The sequence below is a fragment of the Lemur catta genome, chromosome 11, assembly GCF_020740605.2.
Source record: "Lemur catta isolate mLemCat1 chromosome 11, mLemCat1.pri, whole genome shotgun sequence".
NCBI lineage: Eukaryota > Metazoa > Chordata > Mammalia > Primates > Lemuridae > Lemur > Lemur catta.
This window is the reverse complement of record NC_059138.1, coordinates 14,023,908-14,049,017: the sequence shown is the minus strand read 5'-3', so window position 1 is coordinate 14,049,017 and position 25,110 is coordinate 14,023,908. Positions and strand designations below refer to the sequence as shown.

Sequence of the window (25,110 nt, the reverse complement as noted above, 5' to 3'; positions counted from 1 at the left end):
CAAAGAAGAAAGAAATAAAAATATAAATATAAAAACTAGCAGGCTGAAGAGAGCAAGCATTTCTCCCCATCTCTCTCTTTTTTAAAGCTGTGTCTGGCAGCAGCTAATTCTCCTCTGTGCCTCCACTCCCTGCTGGGAAGCCTCTCCAGGCTGCCCCTGCAGTGGCTCCAGCCCTCATGGAGTGATTCCCTTCTCCAGAGTTCCAGCTCCTGCCTTGCGACTCTCCCGACACAACCATCAACAGGCTTCTCACGTGGCCGCTTCTCCCAGGTTCCACCTCCGTCTTGCGGCCTGGGATCCTTGGTGCTAAAAACACCATCTTCTCCCTTTGTCCCTCTAACCCTAGAGGTGACAGAGACTTTCTGCAGTTGCTGATCTATGGATTGCTAATCTGTTGACTGCCCTCTTTTCAATTCTTCTAACATCTCATAACTAAGTCTCCTGTATTAAATAGCCTTAATGGAATGATCTTGCATGAGCTTTTTTCTTCTCTGATACACTCACTACACTAGTCACCAAGATGAGAAATTTTACTTAAATAATTTGCAGTGGCAGCGATACCAGATAATTTATAGTTTTCTATACAACATTTTGTAAGCTATTATATTCTTATGAAGCTATATCATAAAGATTTATTGTTTTTTTTTAATTTTTGGACACAGATGTGTTTTAAAGCTCCACTGCAAAACATGCTGTAGCTAGGGTGTCTAAATACTATCAGTGTATTATCATAAATTGTTGTCCATGTGAGTAAATATTTATGGAAAAAATAATTCTACAGATTCAGTTTCCTTCTATGTAAGGTAATTATGATATGCTGCTACAATCTGCGTCAGCCCTAGTATTTTAGGATTCTAGGTTGTGCCTACATTCTTTATTTCATGCTCTCAGATTCTCCCTCACCCCATCTAGACTCCTCTCTTACCTTGACTATATCAGCCATGGGATTAATGTCCTGCCACTGTAGACAATGAAGTGGAAGAGAATAAAAAGAAAAGGACTGCATTTTAAAAACCTCCCTTGTGAATCACTAAAAAATCTCAAACAAGCAATTATTGAACACTTACTGAGTCAGAACTTTTCTATGAAAAAGTAAAGACTCATACAGAAAACCTAAATGCTCTTTCTCATTGAGATTACTAGTATACATATATTTACTTAAATTTTTGTTCAATGAAGGCAGATTCCAGTCACTACCAAGTTGAGTCCATGATCTTAAAAATTTATAGTTTTAATTACTCCAGACATATCAATTTGTAATAAAAAAATAGTTTTCTTTCTAAAATGCTTGACTCACCAGTTATGTTTTTAATTATATAGCAGCTATTCTAAATATGCAAAAATATACAAACATATATCCAAATAACTATACTCTTTTGTTTACATAATCACCTTAAACAGATGTTAGAGTTTTCAAATATTTACCTTAGAATATAATCAACATAACAGTCCAAGAAATGTGAAATTGAAGTGAAAAGTGGCCTCGTTAATTAACTAGGGAACAGAGAAAAAGAGACTATCCAACTGCCCCCTCTGTTTGGTTTGATTAAACACCTGGAACTCAACTAGGTTGTCTTCAAGCCTAACTGATCTCCAAGAGTTTGTTTCACAGCCTTAAGGAGCCCTAAATGGACAACAGTGGTGAGAGCTCTCTGCCTCAGTTCCTGCCAGGACTACATTTCAAGGACTCTGATAAAGCCAGCCTCACAAAGAAAAGGAAAAAAAAATGGAAAAAGCAGACACAGCCATTTCAGCTGCTCCTTTTATCAGTCTGCAGCAAAGGGAAAAAAAGCCATATTTATCCTTTAAAAGCACCAACTGCTTGTGCTCAGCTGCCAGCATCTCCCACTACTTTCTCTCAGTGAGGGCCACTTTCCCTTCTTTTCTCTCTTTCTCCCCCCTTTCCCTCTTTTTTCTCTCCCTTTCTTTCTTGGGTAAGTAAATAAACTTTTTACATCTTTATATCCTAACCTTTGTGAGAGAAATCTTTCTCAACCTGCGCCATGAGCTCCTCGTGAGTCTTCACCCCAACATGAAGGACTGAAAATAAGATTCTTTCACCATGAATGAACAAAAATACTGTGGAATAAAAAAATTATAATGCTGTACTGCTATATGAGTAGTAAGTAGTAAGATAAAATGTGTATGAAAATGGAGGACTATATGTCAGTATATATTTAGAGAGGATAAAATGTTCAAAATTATACAGCTTAAACTACATTTAACTCTGCTTTTCTGAGATTGGATTTTCTACCTTGGAAGCAATCTAGAGTCACTAGAATCTGAGATTCAGTCACCCATTTGATGCTAGCTGGTGTGCATGTATTACATTATTCATATCATGTAAAGAGAAAAAAATAATTGACATAATTTCAATATTCCATTTCTTCTTGGCCAACTCCCATCTACTATGATGTTTCTCTTTTACTTACTAGTAATAGGATGAGAGAGAGAAGGATTTGACAGATCCCCCCAAAAAACAATCTCTCTAACCTAAAGAGATCTCCTGAGCTCTAAACATATGTTTCAAATTGCCCATTTCTTTATTTCCTTACATGTCATACAGGGATTTCAAATTTAAAACAGAGTTCATTTCTTTTGCAATATTCTCCTTTTTTTTACATTTTTCCATCTCATTTAATACATTCACACTTCACTTAGTTGCCTATGCCAGCCTCCCGGGAGGCATGTACACATAAGTCACTGTGTCCCAGTAACTTTTTTGAACTCGCCAGGCCCTTCTGCCTTCATTGCCACTTTCTCACTTCAAGTGTCCGTGCCTTCTCATTTCTGCACACGGACTCTGGCACCAACATGCTGACCTGTCTATCTGCCTCCAGCGGCAGAGATTCTGGTTGCCTTATACCCTGACATCCCGATATTCTTCCAAAGCACAAATCTGACCCTGTCTGATCCTGTTTCCCTCAGCCTCCCCACTGACAGTTTAAAGAGCTTTGTCTCTGCCTTGTTTTTTCCATATCCATGGCTTTATTCACTGTATGTATCGTCACCAAGCCATCACTGGCATCTCTCCTAGGACACTGTGGTCTCTTAGGCTAATTCCCCTGATGACAACGGCCACTTAGCAATTTCACTCCTAGAGGCTCCTTCCTTCCTAATCTGTGAAACATCTGCTGATATTCCCACCTTATAAACACTGCTCTAGTTTCAATCCTCCCTCTATTCTCACATAGGTCTTTCTCCCAGAATTTGTAACTTCAGGACACAGTTGCTTGTTTACTCCTCTGTCTTCCCCTACAACACTGAGCTGTGCACACCCTGAGGACAGGGCTTTTCTTTTGGTTCATTTCTTAACCATTTCACCCAGTAGCACATCATTTATAGATTCAGTATTGGTGGATTTAAGAAATATTCAATAAATATTTATGATTGACACTAAATAAATAAAAACAGAGAGACATATTAAATAATTATTACCTTACATTTATAAAATTCCGATTAATTAGAGATCATAACTGGTGCTGAAATTTCCCACACACTGCATGGGCCTTTTGTGACCCAGACTCCGAAGTTGCATAGCGTTACTTCCGCTGCATTTGATTCATCAAAGTATTCACAAGCCCAACCAGGTTCAAGGGGAGGATACAAGGACCCAAACCCTTGATGGGATAAGTGTCTAAAAATTCAAAGCCATTTTAATAAAACCACAGTCACCACTGGATGATGCTAGTGAACCAACTCATTATTTTGAACATGTATATAGAAAGAAAAGGAATCATTTATTTGTCTTTTCCCACACAAACTGTATAACTACGTGATCAAATAGTTGATGGAGAGAAGTTTCTCTTTATAAAAATATTCCAGTTAGTAAATGGAGAAGGATAGGATTAGATTATCACTATTTTGCAACTCCTGATGATTGCTGGATCCAGACATGGATCATCAACATCTGCTAAAATGAAAAAAGGAGAAAGACCACCAGATATATTGTACCTTCTTTTAGAAAGATAAAACACTACTTACAAGGTAAAACCCTTACAAAGTATGTTTGGGGAATCTGGTGTATATAGATACAGCTATCAATTCACGGGAAATATAAGGAAGAAAGAAGAACATTTTAATAAATGCTTCAGGGATGCTATCAGCAAAATTCAGACTCAGAAACTTTACAGAACGAATGGCCTCATTTCTTCAATAAATAAATGTAGGCATGGGGGAGATGAATGGGAGACTATAGAGATTTAAAAGTCATCTCAACCAATCCCCATGTGCAAACTTTATTTCGATCCTGATTCAAACAAACAGAGCATAAGAAAACAAAAGGCATTTGTGAGACAATAGGAAATTTGAGCTCTAAGTCGCTATTTAGTTATATCCTGGTACTACTGTTTTAATTTTTTTAGATATATATGTTATTGTGGTTGTGTTTGTAAAACAAGTCTTTATATTTCAAAAACCCATTCAGAAATATTTATAGATGAAATGATATATATGCTATGCATATGATGCATATATGACATATATACATAAAATGTCTGGGATTTGCTCCAAAATAATATAAGGGAAGAGATTGTGGGTGAGAACAAATATAAGACTGTCCATAAATTGATAATTATAAAAGAATAGAGAGGATACTTTGTGGGTTCATCATATTATTTTCTCTATTTTTATATTGAAATCTCCCCATAATAAATATCTACTTACAAAACATATTTAACTAACTCTCAGTAACCTTGAATAAAGTAAAAACTCCTAGATAAATTCTATAGTGCACGCTATGATGTGGCCCTTACCTAGTTCTTCAGCACCACCTTTTGTCCTTATCACTTTTCACCTACACTTATACTACATAAAACTACGTATAGCTCCCACAGAGGACTATGATGTCTCATACTTCCAAGTTTTTGTAAATTTCCCTTTTTCCAGAATGCCAAGTCCCATTCTTCTTCTCCTGGCAAAATTCATGGTCAGTCACATTTCCACATTGCCAACTGCATGTCTTCAGCTTCCTGCTGGGCACTGGCGACACACTACAATGATGGATGGACCCCATTTGCTACTCCTGGCTGCCCCTCCAGCCTTCCCTGTCCTCCCTTCTGCCCTGTAAGGCTGACCCATTTGGACTGCATCAGTGGCTCCCTTCCCTTCTGGCTTTTGATTGGACTTCTCCAGATGGAGCCTCCAGCAGAAGATCTGCAGGCCAAGGAGAAGAGTGAAGTCACTGTATTTATGTCCCTGGCTCTCTCCCTGCTAGGTTAGTGTAGGTTGAGTGCCACCTCTTGGAAATATCACTTGTGTCAGGTGACCCTTTCCAAGTACTACTCTTTCTGCTACAGGTGACTGCCTGTGCTGTGGCATCTTCAGCTCAGGAATTGTTTCTCACAAACTTAGTGTACTATTTGTAAAGAATACCTCCATTCAACTCTCTTTGAATTATCCAGTTTCAGTCTGCCATAGCTCTCCTGTATAATTAGTGTAATGCACTAATTATTATACTAAAATATTATACTAATTAGTAGAATAAAAATTATACCAATTATACAGTTGTAAACAAAAACCATCCAAACCGAAAAAGACTATAAGAAGAACCAGACACTGATATAAGCATGGAAGAAGAGGTCAAGAACATTTTAGAGAAAGACAGTAAGTGCAATGGCTTGGTGGTGCAAAAGCAGTGAGGGATGTTCAGTGCTATGCTTCACTTGTGTGGCCACTTGAGCTAGAAAGCAAAGATGAAAGTGGGGAAGGCTGGAGAGCCAGACAGAACTCTTGACTTTATAGGCCAAGTAAGGATTTAGATTTTGATCCTAAGAGCAATAGGTATATATCCAATATTCTCCTTGGCCTCCCAGGCCTGTCATGTATCTGTCAGACAATCTCTGAGAGCCTGTTACCAGACAGAACTAGGAAGCTGTAGCACATGGTAACTATTCAATAAATGTTCATTGAATCAGTAAATAAAGAATAAGTAAAACACATATGAACAGTTTTAGGGGTGTTCCCATAATATACTAGCATGATGTTGTCACCTCTAAGAATTCTTCTTTGCATATGTCCTTCCTACACTTAATCCTATTTGCTCTTGGCTGTGTGGCAGCTTGCAATTAACATAAAAAACACTGGTGATAAAGAACTATGTATGTATCACAACCCTGAAAAGTAAGTCAATCACAGCCCAATCTTTTCTACTGTGACAACCATTTCATTCTAGAGAGGATTTAACAAGGAACATCAACAAATCAGGCAAAGGAGATTCTTGCCATAATTACAATAGATTATTAAGTTAAACTTCACTAATTTGAGGTGATTAAGGAGGAGCCATTTGGAATTCACAAGATGAGTGAATAAAGATATGTTATGGTTTCTCTAGAACAAGAAAAACAACCTTCTTGCTTTCACGCATAAGGTTTAGCACAAACCAAGTGCTAACCAAAGGTTACCAATGGAAGCTTAATTTTTATTTGCTTTACAAATTGATAGTGTGGCCTGATTTACACATGATAAAATAATAAGCATAATTTTTAATTGGCTCCCTGATCATTTAACAACAAGTGGGAATGCATGGCTAAAACCTGCTTGAAAATACACTTATGCTATAAATTTCTTTTTAATGCAAGCAAACAAAATTAAAATACAAGGTGATCTCCATACTGTGGCAACTGAATATTCACTAATATCATAATAATGACGTTCTTTGTATATTCAGGTATTCTGTGACAATGGTGATGCCCATCTCATTCATAAGTAAAAAGAATGAAATTTAATCCAAATAACTAGTTTCCTTTTTACCTAAACACTCAGTGAACCAAAAAATGTAGCAAATACTATGGCTTCTGTACCAGTGCTGGGATATCTCTATGGTGTAATGCTTAATTATCATGAAACCTTTTCATTCTGGTAGAAAATTAACCAGTAAAATTAACGAATGATACTTATTTTTGTTGAAATTCAAATGTGCATCAGTTTTCTTAGTGACACAAAGGATGACCTTTTTTTTTTTCATTTTTCCTAAGCAACTCTATATTTCGTAAAGTTTATAAATTGATAAAGCAGGAGAGAGAATTATACTAAAGTTCTGTGACGTGGGTAAACTTTAACTGTGACTAAAACACATTTCATTGCAATGCAAAAGTTGTGTTGCTCACCAAAGAGGCCATGGTGAATCCAATAACCTCAATATACCCATCATCATGACGCTGAGGCTCAAAATCATGGTGATCTCCTGGGTTTCCCCAGGGCATTGTGCCAGCACAATATCTGCAAGGTAAGATTAAAGACAGAATTAAGTATATGTCATTCTTCTCATGATTATCACTGAGGATTCATTTGTAGTTACACCCAATGTTTATGTAACATAAGAACAGTATTCCATTCTTGGTATGTACTTTCCAGTGGAAACGAAAATGGACTTCTTATCATCTTCAAAATATCAACCTGTGAAAATGGTCTATAATTTTATAACAAAAGTATCTTGTGGTATCCAGCTTTCTCCTAATTCATTAGTTATGAATATTTCTTACTCTATGATTCATACATGCCTGTTTTCCATGATATGCCATGAATTATCTATAGGCAGTTTCAGAATTTGATCTTGAAGGAAGGCAAATGCACACTAACAGAAAAGACACAGTGGGTAGCATTTATATACACAATTAACATAAGAAGTACCCACGGGACAAGGAAAAGGTAACCAAAGAAGAAACAGTGAAGAAAGGATAGAATATAGTTAAGAGATTAGAAATGGAAGGAGAAATAAAAGAAACTGGAGAAGTAAAGAAAGTGAATCTAGAGGAAATAGGGAGAGGAGCAAGGAAAAAAAAGAGGAAGGGTAAGAGAAAAAAATAATAAAGCAAGGTAATAAACAATGTTTACTGAGAATCAAGGCCTTCTACTTCAATTAGGCTGCAAATATTTCTGGAATAAGATTGCAACTGACTATAATGAGCACTGTTAAGAATAATCAGGGACTATGATATGTTTTCCTAGCCATTGATTTACATACAACACTTATTCCAATTAAATTCAGTCTAAATAGAATGTATTTGCAGATTTTGTATCTGAGTTATTTTGTGGGCAAATAACAAAAGGTTATAGATCCATCCTTTCCAAAATCTTGCCCAGTCTAGAATCTAATTTTATGCCACTGAGATAGTGTGCTTATTTTGAGACTATTTATCTTAAATATCCCTTTCTCCAGAGGTATGTAATAGCACCAAGGAGACTTAACATCTTGGCTAGAAAAATAGTACTCTAATTTATCCTATTTTTTCAAAGAAGTCATCTGGCAATGATTTTGAATGAATTCCATACTCAAATCAAATTGGATGGTTTCTTAACAGCTTTTGGGAAACTGAGCACAGATATTTATTCAAGTCTATCATTCTTGGTGGAGGGGAGAAAAGAACAGCAATTAAGAATTAAATGAAAATACTTCAACCAAGAGGGTTGTCTGGGTGTCTTAAGGATGGATAAGTACAGACTATGCAGGACACATCACACACTAAACCACCCACCACAAAGAACACTAAATAAACCAAGTAGGAGAACAAAATTACCAGACCTAGAAACCTTTAATAAGGCCTTAAGATAACTGATTTTCATTGTTTATACCCGAAATCTTTCTGTTATGAAAACAGATAACCACAAGTCAAAGAGAGTTCACATCAAACCAAGGAAACAATATGAACAGAGCTTACCTAGGTATATTTAAAAATACTATACACTGGAACTTCAGTTCCTGGATCTTTGGGGTGAGATCTGTTCCATCACACTGCAACAATCAAAGCAGAAAAAGCAATGGTTTTGAAGTAGTCACAAGTCTAAAAAATCATCAAAGATAACTGGATTGACAACACTATATACCATGATGGTCTTTTTCCCCTTGCTCCATCTCTGCTTAAGTAAATGCCAGTTACTATGATCAAACATATATTCTGATTATAGTTTTTCTAGACTCTCGGTTAAGAGCTTGGTTTTGTTTTGAATTAACATAAAAATAAAGCTGCCATTTGACCAAAGTGATTTTTTCTCTGGTCTCACAATCAAAGGAAATACTGCCTTTTTAACCTTGGATGATTATTAGATATTTAGGCTGACAGCATCACATTTAAAGATTTATGAACACTTAAAAGCATAAAAAGAATAAAGCCTCAAGTTAAAGCAGTAGCATTTGCTACTATAGTCATCTGATTCAAAGTTGTCATGAATATAACCATTTATTTTCTCTGCCTTTTGAGATAATTTTTATCTTGAAAATGTTAAACATAACATTTTGAACACTTTTTAAAAGGTATATATACTGCAAACTTTTGAAAAGGTGTCCATGATACATTAGTATTATCTCCATTAGTGATTTGTTCTTACAAATTGAATCTCTTACAGACTCTGGACTTCCAAAATGAACTTTTCCTGGAGCTTGAACATGACTGTGGGTCTCAAGGGCCCCTGGACAGCTTGTCCTCAATATTGACCTTTGTATGACCAGACTTCCCTGATCGTTTAGCACTTCCCTCAAGAGTATCATCCTCTGACTAATCGAAGAAAAGGCTTTAATTTCCTGCTCTCATTTCCCACTGGTGACAAAAGTCAAAAGATAAAAACTCTAATCACAACTATAGACTTCTCAATGTCAAAGCTATAAAGCCTGCTTTTCTCTTTACTTTCCTCACACCCTCATCAGAATTTTCCCATTATCTTCTTCTCCTTTGGAGAGAAAAGCAAAGCATTCCCGAGCTCCCTGCAAATTGTGAAAGATTTCTTTAGGAGTAGTTTCGGTTTAAGCACAATGATTTTGCTAGCAGTCAAATTGATTGCAGTGCCCATATTCTTTTCCTGGCTAATCTCAATACAGCATAATTTTCATGAGAATTTCTTAGAAATTGTTTCCAGGAAATCTTACAATCTCAAATAAACAAGATATGTTTAAGTGTAATTTAGACAGGAATCAAATTCTAGACATGGATTGAAGGTGTGTTTTCCAGTACTCTCAACTACTAAGCAAACATGAAGTCTCCCAATTTATTTGAAGACTTGAAATGAGTTTATAGGTGACTATGTCAATGAAGAAAAAAAATGTACACATTTTAAATTATCAAAGTTGAGTGTTGTAAGCAAATAAAACTTCCAGAAAGTAGGATGTGATAAATTTACAGCATGCAAAGCATTATTGTTGCATTACAGAAAAAGGCTATAATAAATATTATTGTATTTAGAACACAATTCATTTTTTAATTTTCTACATTTTCCTCCTTGGAAACATGTCAGTGATTCTGGGAACTGATCAAATAATATAAAAAGAAGCACCTCACAATGTATAGTGTTTTACAAAGTTTTCTTACATATTATTGCATTAAATTGTACACGTCTTTAGAATAGCAGTTTTCAACTTTCTCTCTATCTAAAATACACACAAAGGAAAATATTTACATGCAAAATATGTTCTAGGGTAAAAGCTCATATACTGATAAATAAATACAAGAAAAAATGAGGGAAGTAGAGCAGATAATGTAGGTTTTTATTATTGTTTTGTGCTTTCTTGGTCAAGTAGTCAAATACACATTTTACATCTATTAATATATGAGAGATTATTAAGTATTACATCCAAAACACTGACTTCATCCTGTAACAAAGATGGTGTGTTGCTGTATATACATCTAATCACTCTCACTAATCTTCCATTCTTTTCATCTCACACTCAGGAAAACATATAGTGATGTCATTGTAGAAATATCCTGTGTCCTTCTGTGTTATAGCACAATGGTCAAAAACTGTTGCTTCAAAGACATGTCTTGATATGTTTATTTTACAGATGAGGAAAGCAAACTTCTCTGAAAGGTTAAATGATTTCCCAAAAGTCATATACCTAGTAAAGGTAGACCTAACTGTATCCCAAATGTTCATACTTAGTTTCTAATGATTTTTCCCTCCTCAGAAGATATGATTTACATAAATATTCTACCTTGAATATTACATGTATTAGCTGATATCAAATCTTTCCTAGTGATTTGCTGCCATCTTGGTCTCTCTGAAAGCTTCCTTTAGTCTCTGCTGTATAGCCACCCATGCGTGAGAAATTTATCATCAAGAGAACTTCCAGATATGAGGGAGAAACTCTTTAGTGGTTAGGAAGTATACAGAGTTGGATATCAACCCAATGACTTGGATAGTACCATGACATTCAATATGGCTGCTGCCTGGCTCTCTTAGCAGGCACTCTGGATGTTCCTCTAAATGTAAAGTGAAGTTGATTTTTGGCTTGATTAGAGGCAGCTGGATAAACAGGGAAAATTTGGTATAAGGTTGCTGCTATTTACATTTAATAACCATAATTTTATCAAAGGAAAGACCTTCATAGTTCAATGGACCATGTGTCTTTCTTGTGTCTAGCTTTAAGAAGACAATATTTTAGTTTTCAGGAGTCTCTACCACTGAAAGATACCTGCTTTTCATTGTAATTGTATTGGAACTGAAACATCTGAAAGTGATGTGAAGGGTTGTTGGTACCAGTGGTAAAGGTCTTGCTCTCTTGTTTCCACTGACTTAGATTCATGTCTCATATATGCTCATATAGTGATAACAAATTTTAATTTGTGTCTTTTCATGCTCCTGTATATTCCTTATATTCTCACTAGCTTAAGATCATATATTTTTTTCTATTGTCATGTATATATTTTGTTCTGTTCCCTTTTGTTACATATTCTTTTTCCTTACCTACAGCATACATTCAAGCACTGTAATATTCCCATTCCTTCTTTTCCATCTCTATATACTTTTTTCTTTCTTTTTCATTTACTTATACAACTAAGTACAACAAAGTCATGTTGATCCCTTCTTTTAACCAGTTACTATAAGAAAACATTTTATATCTTTCTTAGAAAAACTAATTATCTTTTACAATTTATCACCTAGAGAAAGACAAATTTCTCTCTCCCTTGCCTCCAAGTAGTATATGTCTAAAACCTGGGACAGAGGCCTCAGAAGAAACATCCCCCAAAAAAATCCACTCAGTGGTGAGGAACCTTGACCAGGTTGGAGAGTGAGTCACCACAAAATAATGAAATCCATGCACTGTTCTAATATGGAGACTCCTCAGACAGCCCTGGAATAAAGACATTTGTTGTGTAAGCATCAATATGTACTTCAAGGCCCAGCTAACATCATTTCCTGGATGAAATAGTTAGAATTATTACTTACTTAGAGTTAGAGTTATTACTTCTCCCTTTCTTCCACCACCATATTGGATACATAGTTGAGTAATATTTATTCCATTGTCTACAGTGACTTATATGCCGTTCTCCACAAGTGAACTGTGAGTTTCTTTAGGAGTGAAACTAGTCTTCATATTTATCTTTATCCCTGGTAACTAACACAGTGCCCAACACATAGGAGGTGTTCATAAATGTTGGCTGAATGAACTACACTAAAGGATCTCTAAAGTTCTATGCAGTCCAGTGATTAACCTAGCTATACAAACTAGTACTTTTAAGTTTATTTTTGTAGCATTCATATTCGTATTCAAATGAAATGAATCAATATATTCAATACTTACAACAACTTTAACATGTTTGGATAGATCTCTGGAACTTCTCTGAAGGAAATCAGAAAAAGCTGCCTAGACCACAAGAAAATAAAGAAAAAGAAATCCTTAATTACATGGTATGCCAAATTCTTGCTTACATATGATAGATAGTTCCCAATGATTCCAAATTATGCAAAAAATATAAAAACAAGTTCTCTTCTTGTTAAATCCAAAGGAAGGCAATGTAGCGGCTATCAAGTTGAAATCTTTCTCTTTCTTTCCAAACCACACTCTATAATAAAATTTTAAAGCACAGAACAAGAGTGAAAAAGCAGATATTTCCAAGGGTCACTTTGAAGACATATTTTGCCTACCTCTCCTGCCTGTCCCACTGGGTGCTGATATATATAATCTTTAACTTGTCACTAAATGTCTTCTTTCACTCCCTTTTTATTTTGACTCCCTTTATTTAGTGGCATATATTTAAACTGCACTTTACCAATATTCTGGACACCTTTTTTCTCCTTCTCTATTCACTTTCCCAAATGTGCCTGAGAAAGAAAAGAAGGAAAAAGAAGGTGCCTCCTTTCATCTCAGATATGCTTCCATGAAAAACTCCCCATGTTCTGCCAAGTTCTCATTCAAATGTCAATGCGTATGCACTCCAGTGAAAACTACTTTCTTACCTCAGACTTTCTATCCCTCAGTCTACCTAATTTCCTCATTTCTTACATTGGCTTTGAAGGGTTGATGTTTGTTTTTCACATCACTCCTTCAAAAGCATCCCCTCATGGAGCTTTAAAGTTCAAAGATGATGAACACCAACTCTCTTTCTGACAACTAAACAAATACACACTTACTTTCCTACTTAAACCAAGGCATTAAACATTAACCATATATGAACATATATAAACATCTGAGATGTGTGTGCTATTATTTTAATGTAGTTAGCATCTTTATTACCATGAATTAATATTAAATAGTATGTAATAATTATTAAATAAAATGTATACTTACCCCTGCATAGAACATTTTATTTCGAAAACGACTGTTGAACTTCTCTGGATTTGCTTCTGTGAAAGAGAAAAGGTAGTTTTGTTATAGAGATCTCATTAAAGGTAGTAACTTAGATTAGCATTCCTAATTCCTTCCCTACTCCCTCCCCACCCTGCAGATCCAACACATCCAACAGCTCTGTTATCATCTCTTCCATAGCTCCTGGCCAGTTGGTACAGTAGCCCAGTGCTAGAGGGACAGTTGTCTAGTGCTGCAAAAGTGCAGCTCCAAACTGGGAGCTTGTTAGAAATGCAAGTTACTAGGCCCTACCCCAGACTTACTGAATTAGACGAATATCTGGGTGTGGGTCTAGGAATCTGGGGTGTGATTAAACAAGCTCTCCAGCAGATTCTCATGTACCTTAAAGGTTGAAACACTCTGGACTCACAGGGGTGTGGGTCTGGGATGCTGAGGAAAGGAGGACGTGGGTAGAAGAGTGATAATCTGCTTTGATTTTCATAGGGCCTGTCTTCCATAAACTGTGTGCAGCTTCCAGATGGGGAATTTGGATAAAAACTCATGGATAACTTGCTTTCTCATTTCTCAAACACTCTAAACTACCTTCAGTTCTCTTGCTTGTGACAGGCCTTGAAAAATCATTTTGTTTAGTGGAGAACACACAGGCACAGACACACAGAGAGTGAGCAAGCGCGAGTACACAAGCACCCGAGAAAGCTAGAGAGTGAGAGCGAGCGAGCGCCTGCTGAATGGACTCAGGGCATATTACAGCAAAGGCTCTGGGTGATAAATGGTTTAATTTTGAGTTTGCTCCTCTATGTTATATAGGTTGAGGACCCATAAAGATGAAACAAGAATAAGCATCAAGGATTTTTCACATGAATTCAAGGGATTACAAAGTCCCTAAATGAAATATTATTCCCTTAAGTGTCTCTAATAAAATTCCAAGACATTCCAAAAGAACCTATTGTCTACATTTAGTTTTCTGGTATTTTATCCCATATGCTCATTAATTCCTTCTTGGGCTAGGTCTTTCTCAAAGTCCTTTCTCATTAGACAGCTGGCCAACCAACTGAACCTCTCCAAATCCTAACCCCGTTTTTGAATGGCAATCCCCAACAACTGTTGTCTAGATGAAGAAAAGTAGTAAAACATTCACTGACTAAGACTAGGCACAACAAAAGCTACAGGACCTTAAGAAATAATCCTGGACAAATGATTATTTGATTATTTTCATGATAATTAAAACATAATATTAGCACATGACATGAAAACTGGGTAAAGGATTATAAACCGTTAAAAATAGTATTTTTGTAGATTGGCTCTTGAGGGCTATCTTCATATATTTACAATCTCTGTATTTCAATGCTCTCCTTAACCATTTATTCTATTCTACCAAATTAAGTACTCTAACCCTAGAAACCAAATTAAACAAAAGTTAAAGGGTTCATTTATAGGTTACAGTAAACAAAAAGAAGATAAAAATGGTATTAATTGCTCTACCTCCCTGATCTCCCATTCTTGGCCACAGAGTTGACCATTTCCACAGTCTAAATCCTCTTTCAGGATAAATGTGGCTAAAGGACATGTTGCTTTCAACCTATTTTGAAAAGATTTTGCTAAGTACCATTTTCAGTCGCTGTAACTATTTCTTGCTTTATGGAGCCAGAGGCAAAATGAGAATTTCTTTTGCTATGCGATTTATCGTAAGTACATAGGCCCTAACTTAAAAAAAAATCATATCCTGTTACCAAGCAAGTTATGAGAAATGGAAAATGGCAGCTCTGGTTCTGGCATAGAATTTTTTCAGAGCACTTATGTCCACAGCTATTAAATGAATCCTATACCAACTATTACATGTACTTTTTTTATAATTTATGGTTTGGAAAATATTACCATCTTTATGAGGTTTCCTTATGAGCCTTGAAACACTAAAAAACCTTTTTTTTTTTAAAGAAATGTTTTGTTCTCTCAAAAGATGGACTATTTTTTGTAAGACCAAAGAAGATTATGAATAAAATTAAGAAATAAACTAAGTTTTTGGTGATTTCACTTATGCAACTGCTGTAATTTAACTATATGAAATTCAATGAAATAAGTAAACCTAAAAAACAGAGATCTATCACAACACTAACATTCAGAGAGGTGTCAGAAAGACATAAAATAAAGAGGGAGAGGAGCCACACATATGATTTGGCCTTGAGTTTAGAAAGGGTGTGAGGGAAACCCCATTAGTGCCTTGACAGCAAACCTATGTATTGTACCACTGGCTCCCAGATTGAGCTTGTCTTGGCAATTGGACCCTTTGTCCATTTTTATATCTACCCTATTTCAAACACAAATCAGACTCAGAAACAAAGGTCAGCTGGTGCTCAGAGAGATGTCTCAGCTTAGTGTCAGAGCTTTAGCACTTCCTCCAGAAGCCAGGCAAAAAGGAAGCCAAGGAGAGCCTGCAAATGACAGTGCTCCTTCACGTCTCATTGGCTGTTAAAAGCAAGGGGTTGGAGGGCTGACTGTGCCCATGTGTATGTATATAAAAGTTGATGTGCCTTTGAGGAGCACCAAAGTGTGCAGCACCCAACCACATCAAGAAAGGGAGGATAAAGAATTGGGAAAGGGACAGTGAGGAAGTTTAAATGCTCTCATTCCTCCAGGAAGCTGTGTCTGTGCATTGACATGAGGCATACCATGAAAAGCAACTCTCAAGAAAGGCTACCAATGCTCAAAATATCATAAGACTCCTACAGTGGAAGTATCTGTGGCTTATTGTTCCGGTTCCCAGGCTGCCCATTCTCCCCCTTCACAAGAAGAGGCTGTGAGATGGATGAGATCCAAACACTCACTGCACAGATCTGTGCCATTAACCTATCTGCAATCTATCGGACACCAGCAGTAGCTTTACTGGTTTTCTATTCTTGCCATAAGAAATCACTACAAACTTGGCCATTTAAAATGCCCATTTATTTTCTTACAACGACCTAGATCACAAGTCTGGAGTAGGCTGTGCTTGGTCCTCTGCTTAGGGTCTTCCGAGGCCCCAGTCAAGGTGTCATCCTACTCTGGGGAGGATTCACCTCCAAGCTCCTTCAGATTGTTGGCAGAATCTGTTTCCTTGTATTTGTAGGACTGAAGTTCTTCCTTGCAGGCTGTTGGTGGGATTCACTCTCCTCTTCCAGAGGCTGCCTGCATTCCTTGGTTCCTGATGCCTCCGTCATCAAAGCCCACAATGGCACAAGTCCTTCTCACATTTTGAATCTGACTTTCCCTTCTGCCTTCCACCCTGCTTTTACAGGTTCATGTTATTACATTGGGCCCACAAAGATAATCCAGGATTATCCTCCCTTAAAGTCAGGTTATTATTAACTGTAATTAATTACATCTACAAAGTCCCTTTGCCATGTAAAGGTAAAATAACCACAGGCACAACACCAGATGGCAAAGGTCATGGAGGCCAAAATTCTACCTGCCATCGTCCACGCTTTGGCCTCCATGACTCACTCCCTCCAAGGTCCCCAGAGATCTCATCCCATGACACCTTCAGCTCAAAATCATCTAAGTCATCTAAATGATTTGGCTCTGGATGCAACCCATTTATAATTATGATGGAGCTCTGGGTATAACCCATTGAACTGATTAAATATATTAAACCCATCTTTATATACAGTGCAAAAACAGACATATGCCATCAGAACAGGGATCTTAAAACCCTGCTTTTGTCTAAGTCCTTTTCAAATATTTAGTTCAGTCTGTCTATCAACCTCTAGGTCTTGGAAGGGTCTCATACAAACATATTAACTTATTTAACATGATTTATTCATTCCTTCTTCCTAAGTTCTGACTCCCCTCTCCCCTTTCTTAGCCCTTGTTAATGGTCCTTGCAGACTCTTTTCTTTAAGCCAGGCTTATAGCCTTCCAAACAAATGTGTCTTCAGAAAACCAGGAAGTCACATGGTTTTCAGAGTGCTTTCTGCTTACAATAAGCATCTGGCAATTGGTGCACAAACATTCACACTGCATTAACATTCTACATATATCATTTCTAAGTTTCTAGCCACCCAAAATGTACACATCCAATGACTGTTAGTGTTGCAAAGGGCCTCAAAGGTTGCTTAGCTCTCAACACAATTTGCTACATGCTTCCTTCTCTGTGAAGCTTGCAGATAGCAGCCCCTTCCCTTTGTTCCCCTGTAATTATTCCCCTAGAAAAGAATGTAGTAGTAGTGTGCCACTCTCCCGCCAAAGATCTCCACCCAAAATCAAGTTTCTCAAGAGCCCAAATAATACAAGCTCAGGAAAGAGTGCTCATGAAACATGTATCAATTTACCTCCTCAGAGAGTATTTTATTAATTAGCACAAAATTACTATAACTTTTTTACATGACAAAGAATCTTTACTTTTAAATGGATTAATACACCAAGTACTAACCTGTAACAAATTCTTGAATTCTACCATCTAGTTATTTTGATTAGGAGAAACTAAAAGCAGCCCAAACAATTAGACTAGGATCCACTGTTCCAACCATTAGCAGGAATGGATTACTTTCAGACTGCTGTCGCTTCACACAGGTTACAAATAACAATTTACTACTTGTTCACAGATAAAGCCCCTGATCTTCGAGAAAGCATTAGGGGAAAAATTTTATTTAATTGCTTTCTTTCTTAAAGAATTGGTCTTTTTTACTAGATCTAAGAAAGAAAAGTCAACATTGATATATACATTGCTTGAACTATTATAAAAGGCATAAGAAAACAAACAATATACTCATTATATTTCTAAGAAACAGGAGGTAAAAAGTAGAAATCTTCAGATGAGTTCTAAGTCTGTACAAAGAAACTATAGATTTACTACTCTCCAACAATAATTGGTATTATATACCAATATAATATACAGAAATAATATAATGACTTTTCATAAGACTATAACTTGAGCTTTGCTAAGTCTTCCTATTCCATGAGGGCATCTAAAATGCTAATCCATGGAACGGTCGCTTTTTTCTTCTCCTATCCATTTATGTGGTAGTTTTCGTGGATTTCTGGCCAGATATTGGAGACAAAGGCCAAAAGGTTATCTGAAACTTCATCCCTGTCCTACTGGAAAGTAGGTCTGGAGGATGGTCCTCTTCATCTAGTCTCCTCTACTTGACAAGTAGAGAAGAGTCCCACAGATGCTGTGGGACCCCAGTGCTGCAGCTTCCTTGGCCTTGAACTCTTCCTCCGTCTGCAGGTGGTACTGTCCACTTTCATCCTGAGCTGCTCCTTTGGCCTGCTTCAATCTCTGGTTCTTTCACTGTGGCCCTTAGATACCTTCTTGGTGGCCAGCTCCTCAGCCTGCAGCACCTGCTGGATGCCCTGTGACTGGCCATGAAGGCAGCGACTCCAAGGAGGAGATCTACTGCAACTAGCCAACATTCTGATATTCCAAACAGGTAGACACATGAAACAAATGGGCCAAAATTTATGGGTCAAATATCCCTGGTAACAAACAGACTACAACCTGGAATAGCACATATCAATGGATCACAAAACCATGACCACATAGAAAAATGTCAATGTTTATGGAAATTCAGTGTTACACACATTTTTTAAAACTTAGTGTATGGAATAAAAGATAAGCAATCCTGTGTTCTTCATGTTCCCATCAAAAAGTCAAATTGCATCAAAATAAAGTAGTTGAAAAAGTCAGTGTGTTTGGTTATTTGTATTCTTGAAAATATACAATGTAAAATTATTAATAATGACATAATGAACTCTTCTAATCTTAGGTTTTATTAAATAAACATAAAACTTTATAAGGTTTCTGTTATCTAATGTAATTCACTGCTTTAAAATGTGTAAGGATTGGTTGAAAATGCTGTATGTGTATGTGCTGATGTGCTTCAACTAAACTTAGCCAAAATTGCCTTTGATAAGATACTAAAAGAGAAAACTTTCTCACACCTAAAGATGGAATGAAAAAATCACCGTGGACCCAGATATACATTCCACATGGTAAAATACATTTCCAAGTTTTCAGAATTGAATTATTTCCCATATTACCTATGTGTACACTTTTGCCAACTCTGTAAATTGAAAAGCAAGGCTCCCTAACTCATAATTCAGATTAATGAGTTTTTCTACTTGCAACTATTATAAATATGTGCACACACACAAATAAATTCAGTATGCGTATCCTCGTCATACTCTTCCTTTGCTTGGTTTCAATTTCTTGACTAAAATTTATGCAGTTTGTTCAAGGCATATTAGGGAATATTCTTAAACATAAGTTTAACACTATGTTTATAAAAACCCATATGCAATTTGAACCCCATATAACTCACAATCTTGAGACTTCAGTTATCACATATATACAAATGACTTGAAATTCATGCCTACAGTAACATCCCACCTTCAATTCAAATTGTATAATATATATTAAAAAATCTTTCCTTCTTTCCAACATCATCTCCCATTAAGGACAAATATTTGTACCAACATTACATTGTTTTTCTAACAACATAGCAAAATCTTTCATTGTGTATTAACTGCTCATCCATCTTTATGACAAGCTTATTTGTCCCTCTGTTCTTTTCTTTCCTGCCTGAAATGCTCTCACCTGCTTTACCTCTTGTTATGTCACACTCCTCCCTGTATCTCCCGGCCATATGGTTTCTGGACATTTTCCCCAATATCCTTCTTTTGCCTCCAGTCCCGCTAAGTGCTTTTATTATTTACTGCCTGTGCAGCTAATCTTGCTATACGTTACCTTCTACTGCTATTTACCTTTTATCTATGGGGACTATCCCCCAATTAAACATTCCATTACTGCAAAAAACACTTACTGAGACAGCCACTGGGCTGGGTACTGGAAATATAAAATAAATAAGACATGGTCTTTTGCCCTCATGGAGTTTACAGTGGGGGAGACAGGTCTGAAAATGAAAAGTAAAATGTCATTTTGTACATGCTATGAAGAATAGTTTATGTAAGACGAAGCACACAAAAAGGGAATGATCAGAGAAGTGTTCCAGAGGGAGTGACACTTGAGCCTTGAATGATGAGTAGGGGTCATGCAGAGATTCCAGATGGAAAAGCTTTCAGAGAACCTCAGACAGTGAAAAGTTCTCAAGGGCAAAGAGCCCAGCTATGCATCCTTTGCTATGTTGGCAGGGATGAAATTTATCGAGCCATGGCAAATAACACCTTTTTAAAGAAATCTGTCAGTTCTCTATGATAGAAATCATGAAACATTCATAATCCTTTGAAATGTGCTGATCTGCATGTCTCTGTATATTCAGTGAAAATAGTAAATCCTAAATGAAATCTAAATACTGCCTTGTCTAGAGTCATAATTGTATTTCCTTGACCTTGTAGCATAAGGTTCAACTTCTCTGAATAAGTAATTTCAATGCGACAGTAAAATTTAATCATTCAATCTAAGACTAAAAGTTTGATGTATTTAATATCTTTTATGTCTAAAAAGTAACAATCTCGTTCATGTAGCTGGCAAAGTGAGATCCAACTTTGTCACTGATAGCCATAATCATTGTAAACATGGCTATACAGTAACAGATTGGAATATTTTCAATGTACTTGCTCAAGCACTGTCGAAATACAACAATGATGAAAGTCCTGGGCAAGACTCTGGCTAACAATTAAATGACCAATCCTATTACATCTCCAAATTCTGTCCCAAACAATTATACTTTCTGATATGTAAGTAGTATGAATGGTTTGGCCACTTTGAGAAGAATAAAAAAGCATCTCTGTTTTCCAACCAAGCGAAGTATACCTTCTTCCTAATCAAATTGTAGAAACCCAAATAATCAAATGTTTGCTTTCTTTACATACAAAGTTAATCAAAATTTTAAGGCTACCCTTACTCCCACTTGGTTTTCTACCAGTAATTCTAAAAGCATTTGCTCAGTAATGACACCAATAAACTGTCCCAAAATAAATGTCACTTGAATTGTCCCTTCTAAAAGAAATACAAAATAGGTAGTTATACTAAGAACTATCAATTTGATAGACTATTTTTACATTTATGCAAAAAATTCTTTCTGCAGTTAAATTTTTCAAAATTCTGCCTTAATGAGATTTGTATTAATTATCTATTTTATGCAGATGTATTGTCATAATTCCCAAATTATAGTAGTATATTTTCTTGACTAATACCTAATAGGTCCTTCTATCCAAACTCATTTTTTCACAGTGGCTCTCATGAGGCTTTGAGTCACCCTCCAGTATTTTAGGGCAAATGATATAACTTTTGTCCTGAAGCCTCAACCTGTGACTGTATTACAAAACAGTTTAAAGTCTCCACTATGTTTATTCTTGATTTGAGAACAGCCACTCACTACCTGCCAACAACATAAGTACGCTTGCGCCAACTGCAAATATGGCTTTGCTTATGCTACTTTTTATTCTACAGCTTAGCTTAAGATTTCTTGACCAACCAGACAAAAATATGGAGAAAATCCAAATGAATATAAACAGTAAAATACATATGTAATATATTTATAATATATATTAGCTTAACTAATTATACTTTGTATACATAATTATTTTTATTTAATGTAAAAGTAACAGATTAACAGTGAGAAGTCCACATCTATAGTCTAAGTACATCAACAAAATCTAATTTCAATATCTTAATGGACATTTATCTTTTGTCATCTCTCTTTGACCTTCATGAATACTGTATGTTATTCCCAATCAACAAAAATTCTCCCTTATCAGCTCTTCAATGGCTGGTTTTCCTCAAAGGCTCTGGCTTACGCAGGCGAAATGTTTGCAATTCCATTTCAAACTCCATTAAAACACTTGCACTAAGCCTCAGAAATAAACCATACAAAGATGAATCCCTGCCATCTTTTAACCAACTGTTTTATAATCACATACTTAAAAATGCACGTGTTCATATGCACAAAAATTTTCATATTCTACTCTAAAATTAAATAATCCCATAGCTTAAAATGAGAGAAAAAAATCATTTTCCCCAAAAGAATTCTCTTCTAAACCTGGTCTTTCCCCCGAGGTGTCTCTCCCTGCTCTCCTCTCACTGTGGTGCATAGAAATGTCACCACAGAACAGGGAAGTGTTTCATTAGAATATCTACATTCAGATTATTAGACTAAAAATGTTAGAGTCATTTGAATGAGTTCATTATTGGTCACTCACTCATTTCGACCTCTTTTCGTGCCTATTTTGGGAAATTCATGTGTTAGTGATAATTGTGTTTTATTAAGAAACTAAGGGATCTTATTAGGAAGCCTGGGACCCAGACTCTCCCGAGACAAAACTGTGTGGACAGTTTAGGTGCATACTTTGATTATTGCACTGCTTCTTGTTTTAGATATAATAAATGACACTTTTGATTCAAAATCGGATATTTCATATTTAATGACTTAGTATAAAGGAAAAAAATGGGGTAAGAAATGAACAATTAAACCCCCATTTGCTTTCCAAATTAACTCTTCTTAAATATAGGAAGGGCAACTGGTTATAAACGTTGGCCCTAACATACGTCCCTCTTAACATCTATCTCCAAGAACTGTCTAGGGCAGGGAGAAGGGAGAGTAGTGGTGTTTCTGCTTTGGATATCTGAGGTTCTGTTATCAACCATCATTTCTTGCTGTGATTCTCTGGGTATCAAAGAGCAAGACCAAACTAGGCTCTCTCTTCAAACAGTATCGTTCTTGCCTGGCACAGAATTTGACCTCTCCAGAGCCTATCCTCTTAAAGCCTCATGAAACCAGGAAGGTAAAAGTCTACCAAAATTGCTGAATTCAGTAAGGAACTATACAGCACTTTACTTTTATTCTGTCTTCTAACCAATGTTAATCTTGCAGTTCTACTCTTGACTTCTAGTGCATATGAACATTATCAGAATTTTCTCTGCATTATTACTGGAATCTGAAAATTTGAATTATAGCTTTTAGTAATCTGCATTTCAAATTCTATGGTTTAAAATCACTTACACTCTTGCAGAATGTGGAGGAAAAGAAGTACAGTACTTCCTCATTTATGACTTTTATCTCGCAAGTTTCTTAATAATCTACATTGTGGGGTATTATTTTGGTTATATGTAAAGACATTCACAAGGAACTAGGTACAGATGTAGCTATAGAGACACAGACATAGACGTATAGTACAGTTCTATTAATAAAAGGAGAAATTAAGAGAACCATCAAGAGACAGAAAGAGAGTGTGATTGGGGCTACAAAGCATAAGTCAAAGTCCTAAACTTTCTCAGTTCTAAATGGCAAGAGAAAATTTTGATGAAATATTTAACAGCATGTCATTATTCATCTTACTTCTCTTTCAAAAATTGTTGTATTCACCCCAGTCTTGACTCTATCTCTTTCCGTACTGGAAATTGCTACTCAGTCTCATTCACATATTTGTATCATCCAGTGAGGATCCCCACGGCCTGTCTACCTCATCCAATCACCATCACACTCCTTTCCTTCAACCTAAACTACCTATGGCCCCTCTATTGTTCTAAGACGCCCATTGTTTCTTTAGAAGTTCATTCACTTCAAAATTTCCAGTTAAACTTAAAGATTAACAGTCTTGATTTCTGGGACACACATCACGTCCTGTTCTTTACTGTCTTAGAGACCCTAAACAACTAGGTTTCAGGGTCCCTTTTCCAATAAGTTTCTATCTTGTCTAGTTCCTGGAGTCATTACGAAGGTTAAAACGAAACAACACTGAAGCACACTGTAAACATTTAAGTGATATGCAAACAAAAGGGAACATGCAAAACACCTGCTGGAAACTTCCTCCCTGGGAGATGGAAATGGGACGTTGTCCTCACCTCTGGATTCATGGAACTCCAGTGTGACATGAGCATCAAATCCAAGGCTGAAGTAATTATTGAAAACATTCAGAGGGAGCTGCAATGATAAACAAAGACAGCGGTACAGTTGTGTGTGGCCAGGCAGAAAGAGAAAGATAAAACCTAAAGCCGGACACCTATGTCTTGGACAGTCCCCAGGAGACAAATCAGTCACGATTCGAAGTAGAGAGTGTTCATGTAGCAAGAAACAGGAGATTCTTGAATTAATTCATTAATGAAAGCTCAAATCAAGTAATTACCTCAAGAATTATAAGTAGTACAGGAAATAAGAGCTATAAATTATTCAATAAGAACCATTCTTGTAGATGTTGTAACAACGGAAACTTGTTAGGCTAAGGGATGCGTACTTGCAATAGTTACTAAGAATTATGCACTAAGTAAACTCAAAGCAAATTCAATTGTAAGGATCATGTCTAACCACTTAATCAGTGGATACACTTTTTTTGAGAATTTATATTCAACATATAACTATTACAACTTAAAATGAATAACATCTAATTTGTTTACCCATCATCTATTTTCAAAAAAATATATATTTTGACAAAAGTCATATAATAATAGGGCAGTGTGAACCATTTAACAATTGTTGACCTAGAGGGGGGAAAAATCCAAAAAATATACATATCAGTATTATTCAAATTCCTATTTATCAAAGCTTGTATCTTTGATAGGACCATGAAGTTTGCAAACAGCCACATAGATGCACATGCAAACCTTGACTTTCCTTCCCAGAGTCCTTTAGGTCTCTGGCTGTTACCGCTGTAAGCTGAGTGAAGGA

At 36.2% G+C, this 25,110-nt stretch overlaps 1 protein-coding gene across 4 annotated transcripts in view; it reads right to left on the bottom strand.

Moving 5' to 3' along the window:
• Positions 1 to 25,110, bottom strand: part of DGKI (diacylglycerol kinase iota) — a 397,632-nt gene that overhangs the window by 140,585 nt on the left and 231,937 nt on the right. For all 4 annotated transcript variants that reach the window (XM_045565327.1, XM_045565330.1, XM_045565329.1 and 1 more), the window contains 5 exons: positions 24,291 to 24,369; positions 13,496 to 13,551; positions 12,509 to 12,571; positions 8,658 to 8,731; positions 7,107 to 7,218 (listed from right to left, as the gene is read on the bottom strand). In XM_045565327.1, coding sequence (XP_045421283.1) covers positions 7,107 to 7,218; positions 8,658 to 8,731; positions 12,509 to 12,571; positions 13,496 to 13,551; positions 24,291 to 24,369 — 384 coding nt within the window. The remainder of the gene's footprint in view (positions 1 to 7,106; positions 7,219 to 8,657; positions 8,732 to 12,508; positions 12,572 to 13,495; positions 13,552 to 24,290; positions 24,370 to 25,110) is intronic.